General features: G+C 40.7%; 1 protein-coding gene across 9 annotated transcripts in view; it reads left to right on the forward strand.

Annotated features, from left to right (window-relative positions):
* Positions 1–26,947, forward strand: part of CDK6 (cyclin dependent kinase 6) — a 115,167-nt gene that overhangs the window by 80,353 nt on the left and 7,867 nt on the right. For all 9 annotated transcript variants that reach the window (XR_014943636.1, XR_014943637.1, XM_015853531.3 and 6 more), the window contains one exon: positions 7,114–7,223. Coding sequence is in view for 7 of the 9 variants with exons in the window: in XM_015853531.3 (XP_015709017.1) it covers positions 7,114–7,223 (110 nt within the window). In the remaining 2 variants the exon portion in view is untranslated. The remainder of the gene's footprint in view (positions 1–7,113; positions 7,224–26,947) is intronic.

A 26,947-nucleotide genomic window follows, 5' to 3' on the forward strand; every position in this document is an offset into this window, starting at 1 on the left:
ACCTCATATGAAGAACCACTTTTCCTTTCTAGTAACTTTTGCACACAGCAGCACAGAAACTCTTGAGGTAAAAGCCACTGAATGTAGGTGAAGTGTCTTCCGCAAGTATTTGTATTTGCATGTATGAAGTGCAAACACACACACACACATATATACATACACGTTAACATCGCTCAGGCTGACAACGGATGTACCTAGAAATATTCTCCGGCACCACCACCACACTCGGTTATGTGGTTCTTCCTAGAAATAAGAAAACAGAATTTTGATCAGTTCTGTGTGTATAAACCATCAAAGAAATGAATGGTTTCTTTATTTTTTACCCTACAGTTGATGCAGAATCCTCCTTTCTTCAAATCACTGATGTTTTAACATCAAAAAGAAGAGCTCACGTTCTGAAATAACAACTTGATAGTGGGCGCTACGTGTGGTCAGGTTGTGTCTCTCCTATAAATAGGTATTTTTGTCTTGATGGTTTAACTAATGAAATAGGAAGGACTATCTTTACACTCTTCAGGAAGCAGCTAATTAAGCGTGCCTCTGCAGCTGAGACAAATGTAAGTAACAGGATAACACTGGTGCTGCCATGTGCATTTCATGAGACTCACAGCAGTCAGAAGGATGTTGTCTATATATATGTATTAAACTTCTGGTTGATGAATGAAGTGCTTTCTAAAATCCACCATGATAGTTTGGTTCACTTTTACGGTAAGAGGGAAACTAATGTTTCTGCAAAAGACAAAATATAACCATCTTCCTCTAAGAAACATTCTCACCAACCATACCTACATCTGTCATGAACTGCAAACAGCTACACAGTAGTGGAAGAACCATTATTCGAACTGATGCTGTCCCTGGGAATTAAAGCACATTGTATAATATAATGATTATTGCCTGTATCAGTTACAGTTAACACTGATAATAGGTCTTCAGAGAGTGAGTCCCAAGCTTTCTTTGTAATCCCAGAATGCTCAGTGAATGTTTTAAGGACAGTGATGGGAAAATACAGTAAGGCAGTCACCAGCTAGTCCCCAAGCATGCTCCACTTCCACAACAGGGATGAAAGATATGTTGAAGTCATGATTCTAAGGCTGAAAAACCAAAGTTACTGTCAGCCGTCTTGGCATTATTGCACTTTATGGACAAGTGGGTTTTGGAAGGGCTCTCTCCCCATGCTGGAGTTTGCTGTGAAAGGTGGTGCAGAGGTGGGAGCAGCCCCGCAGTAGGAGCTGTGCAGGCAGTTCGTGTTGGTGTGTGGAGGACCAGAGCAGGCCCACAGCCTGGCTGCATGTACCTGCACAGCACACAGCGCCCCATCAGGGCTCCTTGTCTGGTGTCACCCACTCTGAATTGCCACTGCAGCCCTGCCCCATGCTGGTTCTCTGTTGCTATTCCAGGCCATATCTGCTGAAATGTGGTATTTTTTAATATTATATTAAGTAATGCTACACTGTCAAGCCAGCACAGGACTTTTAAACGTATTCACTTAAGAGACTGCATTTCTTCTTTTCAGGCTCTGTGGAGAGAAGACGTCTACTTGTGGGTCAGTCAGATAGATCATCCTCACAGATAGTAAGCAGTTGCAGCATATGTTCATTTCACCTGTACTACACTCTTACTGTAAAATAGGATGAGTTGCACTCTGGGAATGCCAGTTTCTTTCCTCCGACTGCAAAGGGAGTGTTTGAGTGGCTCAGATGTAGGTATGTAATGTTGTGCGAGATGGATCCTTCTTCAGGTGCTCACTCATTCCAGTTTTTCTTTATGCGGACTCTACACCAAAGACAGGACATCTTAAGTACTGGATTAAGAAGAAAATATCTGAATAAACTTTTACATCTCTGAGGCAAAAGTTATGGATATAGGATACAGAAGCAGAAGAAACAATTCTCTCTTTTCATGTCGTCCAGTTTATTTCACTGGTTTCTGTGCACAAACTTTCGCAACATTTCAGATCACGTCATTTAATCACAGGTCTGGCTGCCTCCAGCCTGGTTTCCTTCTGCTCAGTAAAGGAGAAGGGAGGGGAAATCAGCATTCCTGCAAGGCTTGCCATTACCCCTCGAGAGCAGAATGGGGTGGGATGAGGAGTGGGCCCCGGTTCCACACCCGCCGCCCTGTTGGAGCCCCTGGTTCTGTGGGGATGAGAGAAGCATAGCAAAATGCCTTCTCTCTGAAGTGAAAGGAAGACGCGGGGCCACAGTGTGACTCACTGGCTGGTGGATTGAAGAGTGCCAGGAAGCATTCGTGGGTACTGGAGCTCAATTGTCTATACTGTTAAATTATTAGAATGGTTCCTGGCACAGTTTTGAGATATGCCAACTAGCCTTCCCCCAGACAGTTCCTAGGCACAGTTAAGCATGGACCAAAGACCATTCCCAATAAGCAGTTTGCATGCGGTCACCTTTTTTTGGAGGCTTGAGAATTTAGTAACATGGACATAGGCCACTCTGTGCCTGTTGGTCTCCGTGCCAAAGGAACGTTTCCTGTCCCATTTAATTTCCCAGCACAGACATAGCCACTGTGTTACAGTCTGATCCCTGCTTTGTTCCTGTAGCTGTGCAACTGGGCATTGGTCTGTACTTAAAGTCTGTGGCAAACCGAAATGTAGTCTTTTGTGTCTCTGTTACTCAACCCCATCCCTAAACCTCTGTTTGTCTTTGTCTTTTTTGAACTGTATGCTATTCAGACTGCGACTATATTTGGAAAGGGCTGTGCGTTGCACAGATCCCTTTAAATTAAGCAGATATCCAGAAGTGAAAATCTGCTCTGTAAAGTGAATGGAAATTAACTGAGACAGACACAACGCCTACATCTTGTGTTCGCAGTGCTACTGAGCAGATAGTACCATAATTCAATTTTACGTCTAAAATAGGTATCATGAAGTGCAGGAGTGAACCTCCTGGGGCTAGGTGGTCTCAGATAGCAATGGCTGTCAGGTATAACAAGGCAGACGGCTTTATTTCAGAGAAAAAATATTTTTCTTCAGACTGTAAATGCAGCTTTCCCCTTATTTCTCACTGAGTGCATTGCCAACGTCAGCAAGTCCAACACAGCACTGGTACAGTTTTGCAGATGTTCTTACCTTTCTCCTGCCCGTTAGATACACATTTCAATTCTTTTCATTCTGGCATGTTGCCTAAATCTACTGATATTTAAATTATAAGAAACAGCACCAGCTACTGATGCTGTTCTTTAACTGCCATCATCCCATCTGGATAGTAGAATCACAAAATGTACACTGGAAATGGAGTACAGTTGCTCCTTTAGGTCCCAGTGTGCAAATTATTCACAGTTTTCTTGTGCATAGACTAATCTGTAGAAAATATAAAAGTCGTGGTATCCTGCATACTGGCAGAGTAAGCAGAAAAGCTAAAGGCTGGTTAAAGGGGAAAAGGAGCTAATTTGACTCTGGAGCATTTGGAGGCAGCTGGAAGAAGAGGGAACCAGGTATGACATTCTGAGGAGCTTGGGGTGCTCAGGAAGCAATCCATGTCCACTTGGCTGTTTGCACATGTGCAGCACAGGATTAAGCATGTTTGGTGACATTGTGGAACCGCTGGCACGTGGCAGAAAGGCAGAGCTGGGAGAGGAGATGGGGGTCAGGACAGCTGAAAGAAACCTGGCTGGAGCAAGAGAGGGGTTAAAGATGCCAGGAAGATGAGGAGAAGGGAGGAGACAACAGAAGGAAGTTCATTAGCTGACAGGACTAAAATGCAGCATGCTCACTGAGGCCTGCAACATCAGAGGTAGACAGGAGCCTTGCACTGCATTAGGATCTGTCAGCATGTGAGCAGAAATGCCTTTTCCTGCAGAGCGGTCACCAACTGCCACAATGCAAGTGGCAAATTTTCAGGACCAGCAGAATTTAAGCAAAGCATAAAAGTGCAGAAGTTTGAGATTTTAGTCCGAAAAAGGGGGCTGTATCGGGAAGCAGCACTGAGGTGCTCAGTGCCCTGCATGGAGAACACGCCTCACCGGTGATGTAGCTTACCTAAGCAAAGCATTTTCTCATTCTAAGTCAGAACCTACTAAAGAGGAAGCGATGATCTAGTTGTTCAGCCACCATATCCTGTGTTCAGAATAATTTTCGTTTCTACTTATCTGCAAATGTTAATGGAATGTCCACAAATATTTTCTTGGTTTCTATGGTAAGCAAAAGGGAGTGTGAAACTCTGTCAGAAGCACTGCATCATCTGCACACCCCATGCTTTGCAGAGGCTCTGAGCAGCGCAGAAGCCATATGAGGCATAACTTGTGTGCAAACTGACATTTAGTAAACGTTGAGCTCTTTCATGTTCTGGTTTTGAAACACAGACTTGCATATTACAGACCATAAGTGTTACTTGATCACTTTTATAATGCCATAATGACAGAGCAGATCAGAACAGCTCCTCACAGATTACTTCCTCTCTGACTACAAAGCCATCAGGCAGTTGCTGGAATTGAACTGCATGGCTTTGGAAACCACTTTCATAAGGTATAAGTTTCCAAATTACTCAGAAACAAAATCTCCCGCTGCCCTGCAAACACGTGTGCTGAGGACAGCAGGGTGCGCGCTGGGGAGCTGTGCCAGCGTGTGGCCACGTGGGAGAGGCAGCCAGTGTGCTGTGTGCCTGCGGCCTTCGGGAAGCAGCAATGCAGTGTGAGCAGTGCAGGGCATGCCGAGCTGCCAGGTGCATCTCAAGAGCAAAGTGGTCCCTGTGCTGCATTTCCCAGGAAATGGCACTTAGTGTGGGGTGTTCATTGTCAGGAGGGCTCACTGAGCTGTCATGCATATGTCCCCACAGTCCGTAATGTGGAACTGGAGGAAATGAAGTGCCTTCTTGCTTTGTATGAGATGAGCCACGAGGGTCTCAAACCAGGAATGGTCGGTTGGGGTGGTTTTTCCGCCTGGCACATTATAACGAGTTGAACTTGTTATATCCAATTTCACAAACCAATGTTTCTTCAGAAAGATTTTCCACAAGTTTCCTGAGAAAGTGAAAGTACAGAGCAGAGCTCAAGAGAGAGGTTCTGCATCACCAAAACTGCACGTATTGTAGGAGGAATTGTCACTGTTAGGGATGGGGCAGCTCCAGTAAAAGTTCCCAGACCTCGTGCTACATGTATGTCTTCTGTCCGTGGTGTGAATCTCTGGAGAAACCTGACCTTTTTTCACAGACAGGGAAATATTTTGGAAAAACACCATGGGTACGCTACCCAATCAGGAGCAAGAGAAATGGAGCTAAACAGCACTCGGCTTCCATAGAGGAACCTGTTTATGAGGACAGGTAGCTGGAATGGAGATTGCCGGTGCGGTACTTTGCACCGTGTTATTGAACTGTTTCAAAGACAAATTTTATGAATAGAGATCAAAGCGTGTAAGAGGACTGTTAGCAAATATGACCACTTGTGCAAATATCCGTGAACCTCCCTTCTGTAGCCTTTCAGTAGTTCCAAAGGCTGTCGGGGCATGTAATGATCGTAATAAATGCTGTATTTGCTTTTGTTTCTGCTGGCTTTGACCGGCAAATTCAAATGATTGCTTCCATTGTTATTTATGCTTAGAAGACAATTATATGATTATCATTGGGGGGAAAAAAAAGAACTCTTGTTATATATTTCTTTGTACTGGTTTTGAAATTCATACCAGTTAATGTAATTTTGAAGTTATTTTTGTGTTATCTATACACTTCATTTTTTTTCAAGTCTTTTTTTCTTTCTTTTTTTTTGCTTTGTCACACTTCCCCTGAACACTGCATTTCCCAACACTCACCTTTGTGTTACCTGGAGAAAGAAACGACTTATTTTTGATGTCCTTCCGGTCCACAAGTTAATATTGACAGAAATTTAAATTACAGCACACACTGAGAACGTATTGCCATTTAGCTGACAATCCTGATGTATTATAAGGATACTCCTGTGGCTCTGAGATTGTATTTTAGCTCACTCAAGACTCTAAGGAAGCTCTTTGTGTTCTTCTATAAATATACTGAAGATACAGTCAACCTCATCTGTATTTGGTTGGTTTGTGAGAAGTAAAGGAGTAAACATAAACTGTCTCATCTCTGTTGTGGGTCCAATGTGCAGGACTCATCAAACTCCATCAGTGGAGCTGGGCCAGTGAAATTCCAGCTGTGTCTCCGCAACACATTGCAGTGTGACCAGTGGCCTGAAAGCAGGCACTTTACATGGCATATGTCCCTGGAAAAGACTATGTTGTTCAGGAATTAATTATGGGAGAAGTTAGTGCTGCTGTAACCCATGGCACATGGACAGAGACAGTCACAGAGTTGAAGGTCAGGAACCTGCCAAGGATCCCAGTGCTGTGCTGCTTGGGTGGAAACAAAGGCAACATAAGGATCTTGGTGTCCAAGGACACCACAGTGGATGGCACTGAATGCCTTTTGTACTGTGTAGATTTGGGGAGGTTTTAACTTAATGTGTATCCATATGCTAAAATAATAAATGCCTTCAGTTCAACATGAAGAAAGAACTTTTGAGACAGGTAGGACACATTTACCCAAGTTGGTCAGTCCAGCTCCATTAACGCCATTCCTTTTGCAAAAAAGTACCAGCTGAACTATGAAGAGCTTAGGATAAACGTGGGCTACAGGTTCTGATTTAAACTCATAGGTAAACTCATAGGATTCTTTAACTTTCTGGCTTCCAGTTTGGCACACGGGTGATGACACCCAGGAAGTCTAATAGTGTTTAAGAAAAACAGCCCTTGATCAACAGTCTAATGTTTGCTCTACAAGGAATCTGAACATCCACTGGAAAATATTTGGGGTCTGTAAGTTACGTAAGGTTCAAAGAGCTATTCTGACAGTGTACTGGGATATTGTAGCATCACACCAATGCTTAACTGTGATATTACCCTTTTGTTGTACTGTTGATCTGCTCTGTTCTGGAGAAGCGGTACCACCTGATACACAGTTATTGCAGCTTACCCATTTGTAGATTCTCCATGCAAGACACTTTTCTGTGCACTGATCAAATAAGTTTGCCTGAATCTGTGAGGCTTTGCGGTTTGGTTGAAGCTAAATTGAATCTGTGTAGAGTAACATTTCTGAGGTTGTAGTTGTACAGCTATGGCTGCCATAACTTATCTTCTTTTTTGTTTTACAGGTTGTTACTTTGTGGTATAGAGCTCCTGAAGTTTTGCTTCAGTCCAGCTATGCAACGCCAGTTGATCTTTGGAGTGTTGGTTGCATATTTGCAGAAATGTTCCGTCGAAAGTAAGAAATTCTACTTTATTTCTTCTTATTATTATTATTTAATTTAAAAGATGTGCAGTAATTTCTGGCATGATACCTTGGGTCACGTTAGTGTTGGAAAGGACTGGCAGCACTGATAGGAAGCTTCATGTACAGCACAGAGCATAAGCATCCATTGCAAAGTCATACTTTTCACCATTTTGGAGTCTTTTGGTAGGAGTCACCTTGAGCTCTTGGTGAAGTGTATACAAGCATTGTATTTCTGTTACACCTGAATCCAAATGCAGATAAGTAAGAGCTAGGGGGACTGTTGATCATTTTGAGTAAAGCTGCATTCTAGAGGGGCCCAGCATTCACCAGAATCTTCTTGCTCTGGTGTTTGTGCATTAGACCGTCAGTTGTTTGCTCATGGTCCTCATTTGGCATATCTGAGATCTTGGAAGTTGTTGTAAAGATGATTTCTGGAAACAGAGGTAAGAATGTGAAGAATAAGCTGTTCTGCCATGACGCAGGGGAACAGAGACAGTTAGATGCAGGTTGAAAAGAAAAAAAGATTAAAGATTGGCTGATTCAATTAAAGTAACAATCAGAACTATTTTAGCTAGATTGAGTTGATTTGTGAATGCAAGAGATGTCCCTGTAGAAGTACACTGAAATTGAGAGTATGTAGGGTGTGGAGAGGAACAAGGACCTTAGCAGGATATGCCTGTTTCAATATTAACCCAAACACATGCGTATCCATTGAGCTACTGCAAAAAGTCTGTGTGATTTCCATAGAGAAACTGTATGTATAATTTTGATACACCTATGCTGTGAAATCAAAGAATTTACATAAAGAAAACATAAAAGAAAATGATAACAGTGAGAGGTTTAAAACCAAAATCAATCCATTTTAAAAGACAAAGCTGTACTACAAGGGCCTTGAGAAACAGCTACTTAAAAGCAGAGAATTGAGATGAATTTATAGTGTGAAGTTCAAAATGCAAGTTGGAGTCTTGCAAAAGAACTTTGGGATCCCACTATTTATTAATGTTAGTGTATGGAAAAATCATTTTTCTTGGGCTTCTTGCCTGGTCAAATGGCCTGGGTAGAATTAGTACACTCCACCCTCTCTGTGTCTGACTCAGAAATGAAGTCAGAAGATGAGAGAAAAAAAGAATGTGGATTTTAGGAGGGTCAATTAAGCCCTCCATTGCAAACTTCAAAAAATTCAGTCTTATCTCATTCACTGCCAGGTTCATGATGGCATTAAGCCATTGATATTTTTTTCTGATAAAAGTAGAAGAGTCAACAACTCTGTTTTTAGCGTTGGTGATAGAAGCGATACAGGACAAACAAATGAACACAGAACTTTATTACTTTCTCAAAGCTCTCATTTTTTTCTCATTAAATTTGTGGTATTCTGGCAGATGAAAAATATTGCCATGTGCAAGCACCACCAATTGAATATCATTTTTGTGATGTATGACTCCCAAAGCCTCCCTGACTCCAAATCCCAAAGTACAACACAGTAAATTTAATTAAGGACTGTTGAATTTTCTGTTGGTTTACAAATGCAAATATTACATTAATATTACAAAATCAGAGATCTTTTTTTATAATGGAAACGTGATCTTACTTCAAGCACAGTTTGATAAAACCAGAACTTCTATTATTCCTGCCAAGTGCAGGGTCAGTCTGACATTTCCAGTCCTAAATTTGGGAGACTGTCAAAAACTGTAGAAGTTCGACATCTGCCAAGTCTGTATGTACTATGTTGTTTCACTGGAAACAATATGACTTCCACAGACTTCAGTACACAAGCATGATTTGGAATACTAACCTAAAACCTCATTGCCATAAAGCTGTAATGACCAGCACCGAGTGCTATCTCCATGGCTTGGTGTTGCAACACTCCCTGTATGATATATATTGTCTTTCTGATTTTCTTCATGGATTGCAAAAGAAAGCCCGTGTTACTGTGACCCTGGTAGCAATAAACTGTGAAATTTTGCAAACTTCATGGATTGCTTCCAAAATATGAAATAAATGGAACAGCTATTTCTGGAAAATGGTAGTTCCCTTGGGTAATCACCCATCTGCATTTGCACTGGTGCTTACAGGATAAGGTATGACGGTGTAGCTAAGGCTTAGAAGTACGTGTTGGTTTGACATTAAAACAACTTTTTATTTTCTTACTGGGTTCTTGATTCCTTCTTTCCCTGCTCTATTGTCCTTCTTTGAAAGATTTTAAAGCTTTTTTAAGAAATATACTGAGACTCTTCTTGGTCTTTTCCTATCACAGAGTTGGAAATAAAACACCATAATAAATAAAGCATCACAAAATGCATCTGAATTCTCTTTATGCCAAGCAAACATTCAAAAGTGCAGATGCTTTTTTACTAAAATTTACTATAATACAGTTTGGTAGGTAGTTACAGGCAGAGCCAGGGTTCTGTAGGCTTGGACGGACGTGGGAGAGAGGTGAGCTCTGTATTAATGGTTCAGCATTGCTATATTATAAAATGCCATGTTTCAAAGTGGAAAGCACTTTATTTATTTTAAACCACACTTAATTCAAAGCAGTTTGAGACTCACACACACACATAAATTTTTTTTAAAAATCTTAAAAAAAAAATAGATACAAGACACATAAAAGCAGATACTGGAGTTCATACACACAAATAAATAGATGTCTAACACAGATAATAAGTTTGAACATATCCCTCATCATGGCTGATACAACTAACCAAATGGTTCTCAGCTGAGGACTAAAGTCCTGGAATCTGAGGCTTGTATTACATCATAGCTATACTTAAAACCTACACATTTTCATTACAGAGCAGATTTGTTGGCTTCTGCTCCTCATTGCGTACCTAGTATCATATCAGCCCATCGGGGTTTGTGGGCATGAAGATTGGGCATATATTGGCAATACTGGGCATACTGGGCATTACTTTCAGATTTCCTTATCGAGTAGTTTCAGGTTTTTAATCTCGTGTCTAGTCAAGTAGATTTCCAACATTTATGGCCATATTTGGATGGACTGTCCTTCATTGACAAAAATGTAAATGCATTTGTCACAGTAGCTCCTTTTTTTGATTTAAAAGCTGAGGTCCATTGATAATAATGACCAGTAAAGAAAATTGTGTAGTATGCTTTTGGTTGCTTTAGTATCACAGAATCTTTCATAGATAAAGCAAGAAAGTTTGATGGGCATAATGGCATAGGGCATCCTTTCACATATTGGGAAGACAGACTGGCAATCTGCACATCTTGTCTCAGCTCAGAGAATATTGAGCTGTTTGCATTAATCTTGTTTCTACAAAGCGTGACCAGGTAATATGTTTAGGTTAAAAAAAACTAACAATGATTAATTATAAAAAAACTTTCACACCAATATGGACAGTTCATTAAGGCGTAAGGCAAGTTTGGGAGTAGACCCTCACTTCTGTCTGGACGCATGAAGCTCAGCTGGCTCAAGGACTGAGGGCAGCTCCAAAGTGGAAGCCATGACCAGTGGTTTAGGTGAGGAAAGGGCTGCCTCTCTTCTTGCTTGGATTAGGTAGTACTTAATCAAGGTGAGTGAGTGTGAGAGGAGAAGGGAAGAAGACTGAAATCTGAATCTGGGTGAAACAATCTATGAGAGAAAGCAAGGATCACTGGAGTCGGACTCTCTTCTGAGCAGGTAGTCTTGAGAAAAAGTCTTTCATCTCTTAGTTCTTAGTTATTCATACGGACCTGGTCTTCAAAAGGACATTCCGATATGATTTCAGTCCTGCACAGACTAGTTAGTGGGTGTATATGCAGGATAAATGAACCAGATATTTCTGTAACAATTCCAGTTAGACAAATGTAACTATAATACTGAGCAACCACATTTGCCTTTATTTGTAGTAAATATACCTAAAAATCATCAGAAAAACCCATTAGGTTTCTGTAGCTTGTGTCATATTCATAGCCCAGTCAAGCCAAAGAAGTCATGCATCTGAGAGCAGTGTTCTGAATGCACATGCAGTCTTCAGTAATATTACAGGTATCAATTCAGACTCAAACCTTAAAAGACACTCCTCTCCCAGAAATCTTTCACCACCTCTCCAAACCAAAACTAAACAGTATTATCTCAGTTCCCTAGTTTGACCCAGCCATGAGGGAAGTTAATTCCATTCACATGGACATCATACTGAGACCGTTCATGTACCAGCTCCATGGTGTTTTCATCAACCTACTATTGGTAAGATCATCAGGCCCAGAATTTCTTAAGCCACAATACTGGCACAAATAGCATGGCATTATTATTTATTCAGTTTTAAATATTAAATCATGCTTTTAGCAGTTCTCTCTTTTTTCAGCGTACTCCACCAGTGCCTAATAAATGTGGGACAGTCATTGCATTGCCAACTATGTTTGAAGATTGTGTCAGTGGATAAGAGATGTGTAACTCTACTAAAACAGCTACAATAGGACAAGTTCTTATTCCCAGAAATAAGTGTTTAAGTCATCTTTTAATAGTATGAATGTGTCCAATTAGAGTGTGAAATAAATGTGGTTGTGTGGTTTCAGAAGAGAAACAGCCAACCAGAACACCTGTTTTTGAGTTGTCTCCAAAAACTGAGGCTGGAAAGGGGAGTTTAAACTTCTATGACTGACTGAAAAGAATAACTCTTTTAGCTGGATCACGTGGTAGAGTCTTGGCTTCAATGAAATTATTGTTGAAATTAACCCTGACTTCAAAGAGGATTGTAACCCCTCTGAAAACAATTTAGTGGGACAGAATGGCACAAAATGTGGAAGAGCTCTCTGTTAATGTGTATAAGTACAGCACTTAAGAACTCAGCTGGAGAAATCCCTCTGCAAGAAGGTGCTGCAAACTGGCAAACTGCTTAGAGTTTTCCTCGGTTCCATGCTTTGTGCTTCTTGCACTGATCCTGTACAAGCTTTCTATTGTCTTCTCCGTGAAATAAACCCTGATAGGTAGCTCCTGGGGACTGGGAGACTTTCATTCAAAATAAAGGTTGCAGCGTGGGAGATATAAGCGGTCAGTTGAACAGATGAGACTGGAATTCACAGTGAGACTGCAGAAGTAAAAGATGTTCAAGCTAAACTTGAAAGAATTTGTTTTGTTAGTATGATCACTGATATCTTTTGGCCAAAGTATCACCAAATAAAATGTAATTTCAAAGAAAACCAGGCTGTCACACTGTGATTCCTGTATGCATTTCCTAGTCCAGAGGAGGAGGTACATGTTCCTGCTTTTTTACCAGAGGATAACTAAGTGATAACTCATAACAGAGCTTCCAGGTTCTCCAGTGCTTTGAATGGGGCAGGTGGCTTTTAACTCTGAAGAGAGATCTGCAGTCTGGCTCATACTTCAGGCTGTTCTAACTAGCATCATTTTCATCATGCCCTCATTTGGTCTGAATTAGCTGTACCTATAGGTGTTAATCTCTTGCAGATGCAGTCCTTTAAGGTTGCACTTTGAAAAAACAGGTATATGTCTGTTGACAGATGTTCAACAGTAAAACCACAGGTTCTGAGGTGCCAAAGCATGTTGTTTGTCTGGAAAAAAAGGAGCAGAGAAGACAGTGAGCTTGGGGAAGGTGGTTCATAGAAATCCTGCTATTGCTGAGAACTGCTTGGATTTTGCATCTATGGGACTCTAACCCAGACAATGGCTGGATTAATCACTCCTTATGATTAGTTGCTTTGTCTTTGAATAGAGGATTCTATTTATGGAATAGAATATAGAAATAGAATATAGAAAAGGAAAATTCCTTTGAATAGAGGAAGAGACGGTGAATGTGTACATTTACAAATGCATGCCTGAGCAGAGGATTTCTTTGGAGTCACCCACTTCAAATTAAGTAACAGTATGTCATCACTTACTTTAAAAAAATCATTAATCCTGTTCCAAATTCAAGGCATCAGGGGAGCAGGTTGATTTGTTAAAAGCCTGTGATCAAAAGTAAAGTGTTATATAGTGAAACAGTAGCAACAGAATACTATGCCACTTAACACAGAGCTTGTATGGGGTAGGTACTCCTGCCACAGCTCAAGTGTATCAGTGCAGGCAAAGATGTAACTGGAGATAATGTGATGTGTACTGGAACAGCATCTTGACATAGCACACCATTAGGGAAACTTTCTCTCAAACTGCCATCAATGGATCACCTTAGTATGCTTTCTGTAGGGTAGGAAATGGGGGAAAAATCAACGGGGTTTCTGTTTTGAAAAACCATATTTGCTTTTGCAGTGATCTTTATTAAGAATTGTTCTGTACACTCTTGGGAGTTGTCATCCAAAGTGGGGTTTTAACATCTCCCAGTGTGTATGGATATTACAGGTGAAGTCCTGATCACCTTGAACACAGGAGAAAGTTAATGCTGACTGGCGGTAGTGATGGCTTCAGTTTTGATTTGCCCTTCTATATAACAATAACACTGTGAAAAAAGCCTGAAAAGAGAGAAATTTATGTAGCAGTTCTGCAATAGAAAGACTTGTGAAGACCATTTAATTCTTTGTCAGTTATTTTTCTGTACTTCAGCATTCCTGATGATTTAGCCCTCGCTGTTTTTAAGTGTATGCTTATGGATCAGAAAAGAAATTAATGAGAAAGATTTTTAAAAAATGGATATTAGAAGGGAAAAAATAACAAAGCCAACACAGTAGGCAAAAAGCATGAGTTAAGTGCGGCTCTGAATGCTGTTTGTAACTCAGGGCTTACCTATAAACGGACTGACTTCTTACATTTGTTTTTTGAGAAATAACTGTTCACTTTATCATGCAGCAATTTGAAACACAGGCTTCGCAATCGTATTATCTGCTGTTTTCCAGTGGACCTTAAACCAACGTATCTAGTGCACCAACAGCTTGAAAGTGTAATCATCCACTTGTCTGCTTGCTCACAGTTAGATTGGGGTAGGAGTAAAATTCAAACAACTCCTTTTTCTTTTTCTTTTTTTCCCCCTTTTTCCCTTTATTTTTCCTTGGTTATTATTTTAGTAAGCAAAGGTGGATGTTGCAGCTTAGAACCGTAAAAGCTACACATCTTGATTTGCAGTCTCTGAACCAAGGTACTTCACAGTTCTGGCTTGAGTTTGTTTTTGCCATTTTTGGAAATTAGCTTGTTTTGTTATAAGAATGATTTAAGTCGCAAGTGTCATTAAAGTTCACCACAATCCAGACCAGCTATACAGGGAGAAGGTTCATTCCTTGGAAAGATCTTGTCAGCACTGAAAATTCTGCGCTTTGCATTTTTCCTCCTTTATTCTTCTGCCATTCATGTGCACATGGGCGTGTGGGAGGCTGATGGTTTTTCCAAACCAGACCTAATAAAATTGGATTTTTTTCTCCCTCCCCAGATAGGTGGCCAGCCTATTACAGACTTTTTTTTTTGAGCATTTATTAAATTGAATGGACTCAAGCCACAATTTAGCTTAGAGACCTTAGTGATCTGATAGAACAACAACGGCGTTTTGCTTTAGACTTTGCTAACAAAGGAAGGCAGAAGAATGTACTTGCTCATGTTATTGCAGTTTTCTGATAAGCGGGATTGTTTTCTCTTTAATCCTAACTCCATGGCAGAACTCCCCTTGGCTTTGGGCAGAGGACAAATGCACGTTAATGGAGTGAAGGGCAAACAGTCAGAATAATGCTTCTAATTGTCGAGTACAAAATACATATGAGTTTCCAAGACAACATCACCCCCATTAAAAATAAAATACCTTGCTGTTTTTCAGCTCACATTTTCCCCCAAGCCCTTTCTAGCCGATATCTTTCTAAGTGTCTACAGTTGGGCTGATTGATAGCCGTTAGTCAAATCCAGCAACTGCATCAGCCTGTGGTTGGTGATGAGTGGTGAGTGAGTACCAGGCCATTCACTTGTGGTTTTCCTCCTAGCTTCCAGCTGTGCCAGGCTTTCAGTCAGAGGAATAGATCTGTTGGTAAGGGAAACCGTTGGTAAACCATAGAAACCAAAAACTGTCTCACTACCCATGACAAAAAACAGAAGGGAACCTTGAAGTCGGGGCAAGAAGACCTGCAGCAGCTGTGCTGGCTGACCAAGGGTAACCTGACCGTTAGCTCAGGTGGGGGCCAGGCTACAGCCAGGAGCAGGTGCTGCAGGCCCAAGCCCTGCCCTACTGGAAAGCTTCTGCAGCTTCTGCACATACAGGTGGCACAGCACTCCTCTGACATCCTCCTGAATGTGGCATCCTTAAGAAAAAGCTCTCGTTCCTTAGAGGGCTGATATTCTGGTCTGCGACAATCCAAGTTAGACTGACCAGAGGTCAGAGGAAAAGGCCTCGTGGCTAGGAAAAAGACCACAACATGTCAGCCACCATGTAGATGTTTTAAAGTCCTTGGTGTTACCATCATGGCATTTGTAATGGGATTTTTAATGTAGTTTTTATATGGAAAATGCAGTTTGCATTTGGAAGTAAGGCTGGTGGCAGGATCGCCTGGCTGCCCCCCAAGCAGTGCTGTGCCAGGCACAGCTGCCCACCAGTGCCAAGGTGCAGCACCTCACACACACTGGGGTATCTCAAAGATGAGGTCATTCCTAGGATAAGGCAGAGCAGCCCACAGGTGACATCCAGATGACATCCCCAGCTGCAGGTGGCTGCAGCCATGGAAGAGAGGCACAGAGCAGCATCCGAGTGCTCCTTCCTCTTGGCCCCAGGGAGGGACAACCAGTTGTGTGCAGCTCAAAGACTTTGCTTTTGAAAGGGTCTCCTGGCTCTTTCACGCAGCTTTCCTCTCCAGGAACTTGGCTGCAAGAGGCTTTGCTTTTTGCCTAGAATTTGGCTGGGGGAAGCTCTGTGTACTTTTGTTTGTCTCATAATAGAATTAAATATTGTTTTTATTTACTTTTCTCTTTCATAAGAAAATGGCTACAGAAAGGTATTTCAAGTCCAAGTGGGTGTACAGGAGACTTTCCTGAACACTGGTGTGTGCTGGAGAAGGGGAGAGAAGGTTAGATGTTAAGTGCGGCTCACACTGCTAAGTTCCCAAGTGTGGACTTGTTCCAAATTGAATGTCCAGTCAGAAATTTTGATCTGAGCAGATTTATTCAATTTGCTCTATTTGACTATCCAGAAAAGAGCACAAAACACAACAGCTTTATGAAACTTTGTACTATTTTTGTACCAAGTGATAATAGGCTGTGAGAGGAGAGCTCTAAATGTCAAAAGAAAGCAAGAGGAAGCGCGATATTTAGATTTCTGGAAATCCATTTTTCCAAGGGAATGGCAACCATGGAAGTGCTTACTTGCATCATGGGGGACAGACCATGCACAGGACTTACTTGCAGTGGGTCTGAGTCTGCAGGCTGCAGTTGAGAATGGCAGAGACCTACACAGAGCCCTGATCTGGGGAGGGAGGTGGACGCAGGCTCTGCAGCACATCCTGGGGCAGCACACATGGCATCCACAGGCGGCCAGAGCCATCTCCACTATTAGTTGTCAAGGCTGTGTTGTTTGCTGGGCACTGAAAAACAGAGAAGGGGCATAGCAGGATACAGCTCATACTAGTTCCTGTCTTGTCTTCTTTTGAAGCCACAGTTCTCCTTGTGATATGAGTATGTTGTTTCCTTGCTTCTTTTTGTCTGCATGGCACTTGCAGCAGTGCCATCATGTTTGCCTGTGTAATCTGCTCAACCTGCTCGTACACCGGCCATGTATAAATGAGTCCATGAAAGATTCAGCCACCATGGTACACTGATTGCTAGAGAAAGAGGCAGGATTCATCAAGTCAAGAGCTCTTAGTGTCAAGATCTGGCATGCTTGGTTGTCCCTTAGTGCTGGCTGCATGCTGCAATTCCTTTTATAGATGTCCGGAATGCATATTGTCCAGAAGCAACTCTAAGAGAATCTCTGATGCTTTATTTCTTCTTCTGCTCAAACATTCTCCACAGCTTCTTTTGCAGCTTATACAGGTTTAACAATAACAAGTGCTTTTGGAAAACAGATATTTGTCAAACGGGAGTTTCATCCAAGGGATTACTTCATTTCCACCGATTTATTCTACTGGGCTAGAATAAATTGGCACAAAGATTCAGTTACTATTGATTCTGACCGAGTCCAAATGAGTTACCCAAAGATAAATGACTTAGTCAGCTATATCATACAGAATTTGCCAACTATCGCAAATTATCAGATCATTTTTATTAGATTATGTCCGTGAAGCAGGTTTTGTTATTATGTCAGTACAGCACACGAAACAATCTATACAACAGAATGATTTTTAAAGTGCTCATTATGTCCAAATAATAGGACTGCAAGCGTTCAGTATCTAAAGTAGTACACATAGCATGAGATTTCTCAGTAATGGTGCTATCTGTAGCTGTTAAACTAAGCCTAATTAGCAGTGAAGAATCATATTTAGCTGCTATGAGAATGAAGACACTCTAGATTGCATCAGACCATTAGCAATGGTAGAGTGTATGTACAAAGTCCAAAGAGAAAAGCAGGCATTCTTGCTTCCTATCTGTTTTGGCTCCAGATCTTTCAAGAGTTTGATGATGAGGATTTTTGGCTGGAAAGAGAAAGTGCAGTTTAAAGAGGCCCCAGATAACTTGGTAATCTTTCTATTCCTGGTAAACTCTCAGCCACATCTGTATAGGAAGCATGGCTTACCATGGAAGGAAGCTTTGGCTTGGTTATATGCATATGCACATATGCAGAAAAGGATTCTGGTTTTTGAATCTTGAGCAAATCTGAGGTTCTTCAGATAGAGAGTTAAAATTCTTCTCCAGGCTTCCATCACCTTTTTTTTTCAGTGTTTTCAGCAATTCCCAATATTTTTATAATAAATTACTTTTTAGAAATGGATTGTGGGGAACTAGTAGAGAACATAAAAGTGCTGAATAACCTGGGAAGCTTTGAAACAAACAGTGTAATGCTTTAGTGTAAATGCTACAGCTGCAGTGGGGAGGGTGGCATCTAAGCAGTGTCATCCCTGGGTAGAACATTTGTGCTTTTTCTCTTTTATGAAATAAATTAGTTTTCTCCAACTAGGTTTGGATTCAAGTGGGAAAGAAAGATTGTATGAAATGACCAATAGATGAACAGCATAAGCAACAGCAGAGTTCTCCATAGGTGACCCTGGATTACCATGCACTCTCACGAGCCAGTGAATGTAGATCTCTTAGTTTCTCCAGCATGAGTAATGGAGTTAACAGTACACTATAAAGTATTATTTTGGACAAAATTATATTTAGTTTAATTGGCACTGAGAATCATATCAGTTTTCCTTGCATGGTTGCTATACATACTTACTAACTTTAATGGTTATCTCAAGTTTTTCAGCAGGTGTTTATTAATTCACTGTAAGCCAGAACAGCTGCTAAAAATTAAAGTATTTCTTTCACACCATCCTTTTAATCCACTTTCATGTCTTTTGACTCTCAGTCTTTGGAGCTGGAGAACAAATTTGAAGTTGAAATTTCACCTCTGCTCATGTTGGTAGTGTACTGCTCGGGGCTAGAAGTGTTTTCCCTCACTTCCTGGCCTGAAGGGTTGTAATCCCCTTTCAGAGATTCTTTTCTGGCCGAGTGTTTTATTACACCTGAAGGTGATGAGAGATGTGGGGGGGAGGGTTGGGGAGGGAGTCCTTCTGATGTTTCAGGATTATCTGAAAAATTAGAAAGGCTTAGTGCAACAGGTGCCATTAACACCTAATATGGGGGCAACAAAAGTGATTGTAGATCAAAACATGTACTGGGTGCCACACAGGAGCAGCTCCAGCCCAGTTGGAGAAAAAAGCCCAAGGGATCACTCTCTGAGCTTGTCGTGCTTTCCCAGGGAAAAAGTCTTTTATTCTTTGATGTTATTCAGTATTGAGAATTTCGCGTTCTCAAGTTATGTCAAGCATTGATGTTTCCCTTCAAAAATGGATATAGGATATCTAATGGATCACAATGCTTAAGCCTCAGAGAGTGCCAATGCACAGCCTTTGTTACCTCACTACATCACCTCTGCCACTGTGCTGCTACAAGTGTCAGCAAGAATTTTGTCTTTCAGACTTTTTCCTGCTGCTTATAGTTGGATATTTGCTTTTCCAGCTTACACTTCCCAGCTTGAGAATTAAAAAAAAAAAAAAAAAAGTCAAGTAGATGTACATTCTTTGTGTAACTCATAGTCATGGGACTAAAGCATTGCTTCTGCCAGTGTCCTTTTTCATCACTTTATATAACATATTTAGAAGCATAATTTCTTTTATCTAAAGGCCTATGAAACTCTTTTTATAGCTTTATTGAGAAAGAAGTAAAGCCCTGACAAGGCTGGGAAGACGTACTTGGATGTTAATGGGCTGAGTATCTTTGGGCAGACTGAATGAACCAGCACATGTGATATAGCTGCCCCTCTTGCATCACCTTCCTTCTCCTGAGTAAAAAAGACTCAAGGGTAGGTAGGAGTTAGTCTCCCTTATGGAACAGTTACTTGTGGAAAGAAGTTCAGCTGATACAGGAATGACAACAATGATAGATATGTGGTCACAAAGAGTTTATTGCATAAGAAATTGACCTAATGGTGCAAAATCGTTCAGTTTAAAGGTTTACTGGGAAAGTAATCTGAAAATATTTTCAGATTGTGTAACAGGAATTGTATTTTAATTAGGGCCTCAGACTTTAAAATCTATTACATAACCCCTCGATTAAAACTAATTCCAGTGTTAGAGGCAGTCAGCAAAGTCCATTTTAAAAGATACTTTTAGATTAGTAAATGCAGAAAATGCCAACAGCCAAACTTTCCAGAATCATCTGAACATTGACTGAAACTCGTGAAACTATACAAGATTAATATCTCTGGCAATTCTGATTTGATTAGATTTTCACAATGAAATTTCATACAGGATAAAGAAATTCATGTAGAATTTCATGTAGAACACTGTTGGTTTTTTTTTCATTGGTATAATTGATGGAGACCAGGAACAGACTTAAACTTACTGCTTGCCTTGGGGGTAGGTCCTTGGCTGCAAAATAGACGTTTTAAAAATACTTCTTTAAAATACAGCATTAAAGAGCACCATGACACTCTGACTAAATTGTGCCACTTTGGAATGCTGTCTGCTGGATTTTTAAGTGAGGAGTGAATTATGGACTCAATGAAAGAGGTGGTGGAAAATCACTCTGGCCTGCTCTGGAAGGAGGATTGAGATCTCCTCAAGGAAAATATGGGCAAATTTGTTCACAGGCACAGACCTGTGGAAATGAGTATTGCCCAGAGCTCTGCACGCACACATTGCTATTGCGTAGCATTCTGCTTAGCAGTTGGCACCATTGCTTATGTGAGAAGAGAGTACAGAACACTAAATGTGTACAGGAAAAGCATGATTGAACTGTGTTTGTCATACCAGTAGATCTTTCTGGATGCTATAAAAATACAGTAGCCTGCTGTTTAGTTATACGATTAAACCTAAAACAGCTGATCGAAAAGACAGAGGTAATTTAACTCCAAACAGTGGTGGGGTGTGTGTTTAACACACAAATGGTTAAATCATGCTGCTGGTAGAACTGCCAGAATAAACAAGAGGAATGCTCCTTTCTGCACTCGATGCAGAGGCCATGCATTTATTCCTTTCCCTTACTCCGAGGTCAGTTGCATATGGATCTCTGGAACTTACTTCATTAGTTGGGAGAGTTCAAAATGCCGCCGTTATATCATGCTCACTGAGCTGAGATAACAGCCCTATAAACACTGGTGGAATGAACCTACAAATCTTCAAGAGAAGCAAAATGTCCACAGATAAAAGCATTGTGACGTGTGTGCTTAGGGAATAAGTGAAGGACGTTTCACCTACCAAGGCTTTTCCATTAAAAAAATAAAGTATTATCTGATGAACTTCGACGCGGTTCTGCTCAGGAATAGATGAAATCTGCCCATGTTAGAGCATATCATGGTTGAAGATAATATCTGCACTCACCTTGCTTTTTGGGTATTTTTTAATCAGGAATGTTATATCCTTCTGTTGAAATACTTATATTTTTTCCTTGTAAGATGCTGTGAAACCAAAGCATACTTAGCCTGATCCTGCAGTCACTGATGTCTGTGGTGAAACTCCCATTTCGTGCAGTGGCTGGGGACAAGGCCCTCCATTCTGCTCCAAGGCCAACTGGGACCTTGTAACACAATGCTTACACTGAAAGTTACAGCAGATGTTAAGCTTCCTTTGCCCAGTTCCTAATGAAGCTTTGAAAATAATTATATTTTATTTTAAGATCTTGTTCCTTTCTCTTCATTGTATTTTAATCAACAACTGAGCATATACAGTAGACTGTCATAAAGCTGTACGCACAGTCTCTGCTTGGTTTCCCTATTACTAATGTCTCCCTTTCAGTTATACATTCAGAGGGAACATGTGTCCATCTGTAAATTTCTTGTGACTGAAGTTCTTTACAGTTCTGGTTCTTACCATGTGCCAGCCTGTAAAAATGCTCCCAGAGCCCAGCTCATCCATGTAATGCAACCATTGCAGCAAAGCAGTGCAAACTTTTCATAATGAAAATCCTCACCAGGGAATGTTGATCTTATTAGCGACCTTAACCCCAAAGTGAATTGCCAGAATGACTACAAATCTTTTTAGAGTGCTGTCCAGAGAATCACTCCAAATATTTTCCTCTTTTACCTTTCTGCTTCCTTTTGGACACCACCTTTGGCTTGCACCTTTAGACCTGTATGAGAGCAGAGTCCTGCAGGTTCCCTGGGATGAGTTTTTCCCTTGCTGGCTGACAGGCAGCTCAGAAAGCACTTTGCTTTCTCCATTTCTTAGGAAATAGGCTGCATGTGCATTTGAGGGTGAGATATTATCTTTATTTTTAGTATTCATTGGCTTCATTTTAAATAACAATAGGGTACAAATTCAACACACCACAGCACTGGAAGATTGCAGCAGTTTTCCAGAAGCTACCTGTTTTCCTTTATATGTCACTGCCTATGGAGTAACACTCAAAAAGTTCATGAGAAACTTCAGAAAAAACAGATTACTGTTATTTTTATGCACTAAATCTGTTTCTGATAGTAGTTTAATATGATTCAACCCCAATGGTGGTACTGTCCTACTTGGAGAACAATAGAGTTTGAGTAAAAAATTTTGGCAAATAAAATGAAAAATTGAAGATCTCTGACCCATTTTCTGTCAGATTCTAGCTGAACAGTTTTTCTTCAATCCTAATCTGTATCCACATCACCTTTCTTATATGAAAAAGAAGATGTGTTCATGCTACACATGAAGTAACTGAGGCAAGTCACTTGTGACTGGAAGCGGGTAGCTGTCCAGAGCAGGCAGTGTTGTCCACTGTGACCTTTTATACTGCACCATATTCCTGCTACCTCTCAGAATGGTCAAGGGCCTTCATCTTTAAAGACTGATATATGTATTCTCCTTGTATCTTGCTTTAGTCTCACTGTTCATGCCTGCAGTATAGACTTGTCCAGAAGATCTACCAAAGAGAACCAGTGGTGGGAAGGAGAGTGAATCAGCTCGGAAATAATCCCTCTTAAATAAAGGTTTCCACAGGACAGTCCAGATCATGTTATTTCTAGTCATCTCATCATTCTAGTTTGAGGTCTTGTTTATAATTCTAAAAATGAAAATATTTTCATCATAACAAGTAACCAAGAATCTGAAAAAAATATTTGCCAGCTATTCACATTTTGTAACATGAAAAAAAAAAAAAAAAGAAAGAAAAAAAAACAACAACAACATCATTTAAATATATCTCTGAGTCACAGACTATGTAGCTTGGCAGGTTTCCCATGGCACGATGCAGGATTCCTTGGCAAATGTTTCTCGGCTTTAGCTTTTTTAGTTTCTTCCCCGTCACCTTGCTGCTCAAGGCATGCGAGCTCCTAAACTTAACTACTGCAACCTCACTGACTTCTAAAATTCCCCGTACCGCTTTCATGAGCTGCTGCTGTGATCTTTCCCTTTGTATTTTTCTTTACACTGTGAGTTTTCTGTTACCAGGTTCCTCGTCTTGTCTCTCTGATGCCTTCACGCACCAGCAACCTGTTCTGAAATTACTGCTCTTTCTCCCATCTCTTCTGCTTGCTACCTTTTCAATCAGACCAGCTAAGCATTACTTGCCCAAAGAGCATTATGCTCATTTAATTTTAGAGAGTTCTTTAATGATTTCAGTGAGTTTATCTGGGTTGCCAGTATACAGACTTTTCACCAAGAATATTGAGCATGTTCAAGCAAGAGATGATGCTTACTGCTTTCTGTGGTAACAAGGAAGGTGATTGGATTCCCCACTTCTAAACTGTGCAAATGGAGAAGCAGATGGTGTCCAGATAGATAGCTACTTTGGAAGTTACTTCTTACATTTCCAGTTCTGTGTCCAGCCGTAGAGGCAATTGTATTGGCAATACTAGAATTGTCTTATTGGATCCGTTATATTTTGGTTATAAAGAGAGTTTCCTGATTGTTCTTCTTCACTCTTCAGCGCCATTTTTCTTTACGTGAGCTTTCCTCCATGTACCCATTTTACCTGTAGTTTAATCACTCATTGTAAAAAATTGGAAAACATCTTCCCATCTGGATGTCACTAATTGGTTCAAATTATCAGCCAAGAAACTTGAAGAAGTGTTTTCCTGTGCCTCAGTGCATGCAGTTTTATAGTTACCTTTTTTTTCCCTTGTCTGCACTGCAGTATGTGTTAGAGCAGTGCTTATCAATACCTTTAATTTCAGTCTTTATGAAAACACTGACTTTCTTACAACGAGTTACAGACAGCCTTTGCTTTGTGGACCACGGGCTGAAAATAAAGTCTAGAAGTAATGTGGTCAGTGTACAGTTAAACCTCATTTATCTAGAGGGTGTCACTGCATTGTCATTGTATACAATACTTTTAGAATTGCTTTGGCATGTTAGCAGAGTTGCACCAGGGAGAATTTTTTCATAGAGTCTTGCTCAGGAAATGTTTATATCTCAGTTTTTACTGAGTAGCATAGACGTGAAACACACTGTCTATAAAATATTAAGTGCTCAACCTTTTCAGTTCAACCCATATTCAGTTCAGACACAGGATATTCAGTGAAGGTGAAAAACAGTATGAAACAACAACATGAAATGAGAAAAGAACATAAAGTTGGTGAATGGTAAAATCTTACTTGTTTGGCTACATATGAGCGAACCTGTCCTGGCACTGGGCACCTGTGAAAAGAGCTTGGCTCTGTCCTCATTGCACCCTTCTTTCAGAATTTTTTAAATTATTTAAATACAGAATTATTTAAATACATTGATGAGTTTATTCCTGAGTCTTCTCCACAATGAACAGTCCCGGCTCTCTTCAGCCCTTCGTTATAGTGGAGATGTTCCAGTCCTTTTGTGGCCCTTCACTGTGCCCTCTCCAGTATGTCCCTGTCTCCCTGGTACTGAGGAGCCCAGCACTCCAGCACCTCAGCAGTGTTGGATTACCATAAAAAAAGTAGATTTATTAACTGAAAAGAGTCACAGTGCAGACTCTAGCTAATATCCACATAACTGAGTAGATGCATGGCCTTCCTTTACCTCAGGATCTTGTTCCGTGATAGCTCTAGTTTTCAGAGGTACATTTTTATTTATAATATGGTGTCTCCAACTCATCTTCAGATCTGTAGGCTATGGGCATTCTGGTGCCACCTTACAAATAAAGATTTTTGTCCTCCATTCAGTGGGTTCTTTTCAAGGAGCACTAATAAACGTTTAGCTCCGAGACTTAGAGAAGGAATGGTGAAAGAGGACAGAGACCTGTAGATTTCTTGTAAGATCTCCCTCCTCTCTTATCCCCAAACCAAAACAAAACAAAAACAGCAAAAAACAACAGCAAAACACAGCAGCAACCAACAAAAATAGGAAAATATGGCAGCGTGGCAACATTTGAGATTTCTTGAACTAATAGAGAAACTAAATTAGTCTTTTGGTGCATTGTATTTCTTTCCGTCCTATCTTCTTCCTTGTTTAAGTGTGTGGTTTGTAACAGCAGTGGTGTTGGGGCCCTCAGAGCATGGATTTTGTGGTAAGCAAAGTCAGGGAAGGTTAAGAGGAACACACAGAAGGGAAGAGTATCTCTTTCCCCACTGGAATATCCCTCTTTCCTGAGGTACACGTACACACAGATTTTACACACTGCTCTTTAAGGTCAGAGGACAGACACATCTTCTGTCACAGGAGACAGATCCAGCTCCACGCCTTTCTCAGGGGAAAAAGAAGAAGGAATTTTACAAAATCAAACCTTCACTTTAAGTACTCTCACGTAGATTATCATCACAGATGGGAGGATATATCCCCAAGTAAGGACTTCTGGATTCAGCTTGCATAAATAGACCTCAGGGAGTGAGTGGGTGAGTGAGTCAAGGGAAAGATACAAAGAACAAAGGTGAGATTTTACATTTTTGTGGCTGCTGGGCGTGCTTCCAGTTCACTGGTACTGGGAGAGCTACCATCCACCTTTAAGGATAGCATTAAAGAATACTGACTTGAGATGAACATTCCCATCCAAGGCGTACTGGACTTGCGGTGCTGGCAAGTCATTACTAAAGAATAATTAGTGCCAAAATGTGAGAAGAGATCTTCATGTAACTGCTGATTAAGTGTCTCTACTTCCCCAATCATCCATCCAATATTCCAATTGAACTGCCAGCCAAAATTCATGAGGCAAGTTTCATTACGTTAGTGGTGCCTAGCCGAGAGTTGGCATTCTGCTGTAGTCATGATGGTGGGATGGATAGGAGTCTGTAAGACGAATTCATAATGCTTCATTATGATGAAATATCAAAGTATGTTGGAAGGTCACCTTGTGTTGTATAATTATATATTCAAAAGAGTTTAAATTCTTTCCTCAGCCCTCAGTGAATCTGAGACAACAGCAGCGATGGGAAAAACCTCTCTTAAAAATCCCAAGAATCATACTTGTTTTGGCATGACACTGCCTAAGGTGATTTGCGAACAAGGCTGACTTTGCCAAGCTTTCACATTAACACACGGTTCAACGTACGTTTTGCAACATTAAATCTACTTTCCATTTGCATGGATAGAATTGCCTGATTGTATACATTTTGTTAGTTTAAAGGGCTCCAATATTCTAATAGTGGAGCCAAAATGAATTTCTCAAAGTGATGGAGGCTGTATGTTAATTACTTTAACAAGTCATTCAAAACAGTGTCTAAAGTTGTTGCTTTGTCTGACTTTGGAAGGTATCAGTGTATCTGCTATTGTAGCTACTGACCATCCTGAAAATCAGGCTCAAAACTGACATCAGAAGATGCTCATATCTATGTGAAGTTGTTTCATCATTTGGGTTTTTTTGTACAAGCCAGTGTTGCTGGGTACCTTAAAGCTTATCAAACACAGAAATCTGTAGGTATGAGTTGAAGTGGTCTTGTCAAAGAGACAGCAGTTAACAAGTAGCATGCACGCCTAAGAAGTAGTGCATACCATTATTTATCACCTCTTCAGAGTTTAAATTAAAAAGCCCTTTATGGACAAGTACCAGACATTTCAGCCCATCAGTTTAAATCTGATGTCATATAGTTTCAAATTGAGCTTGATTAAATTGTTTGCTGTGTGTCTGCCTGAAGCAGCTTGCAATGTGAGCTGATAGGACGTGACTTGGGTGGCAGCAACCATAGAAGCAAAAGGCACATTTAGCTCATCAAAGAGGATCGGCACATCCTCCAGTTATTGCTTTGCTTTTTTTCCTAGTGGCACAAGATTTCTGTAGAGCTTATTATGACTGAGACCTGACATCATCCTCTGGGCCTACCTTGGCGTAGATAAGTGTGACA

Source organism: Coturnix japonica, chromosome 2, assembly GCF_054131305.1.
Source record: "Coturnix japonica strain WE chromosome 2, WE-NBRP24, whole genome shotgun sequence".
Taxonomy (NCBI): Eukaryota; Metazoa; Chordata; class Aves; order Galliformes; family Phasianidae; genus Coturnix; species Coturnix japonica.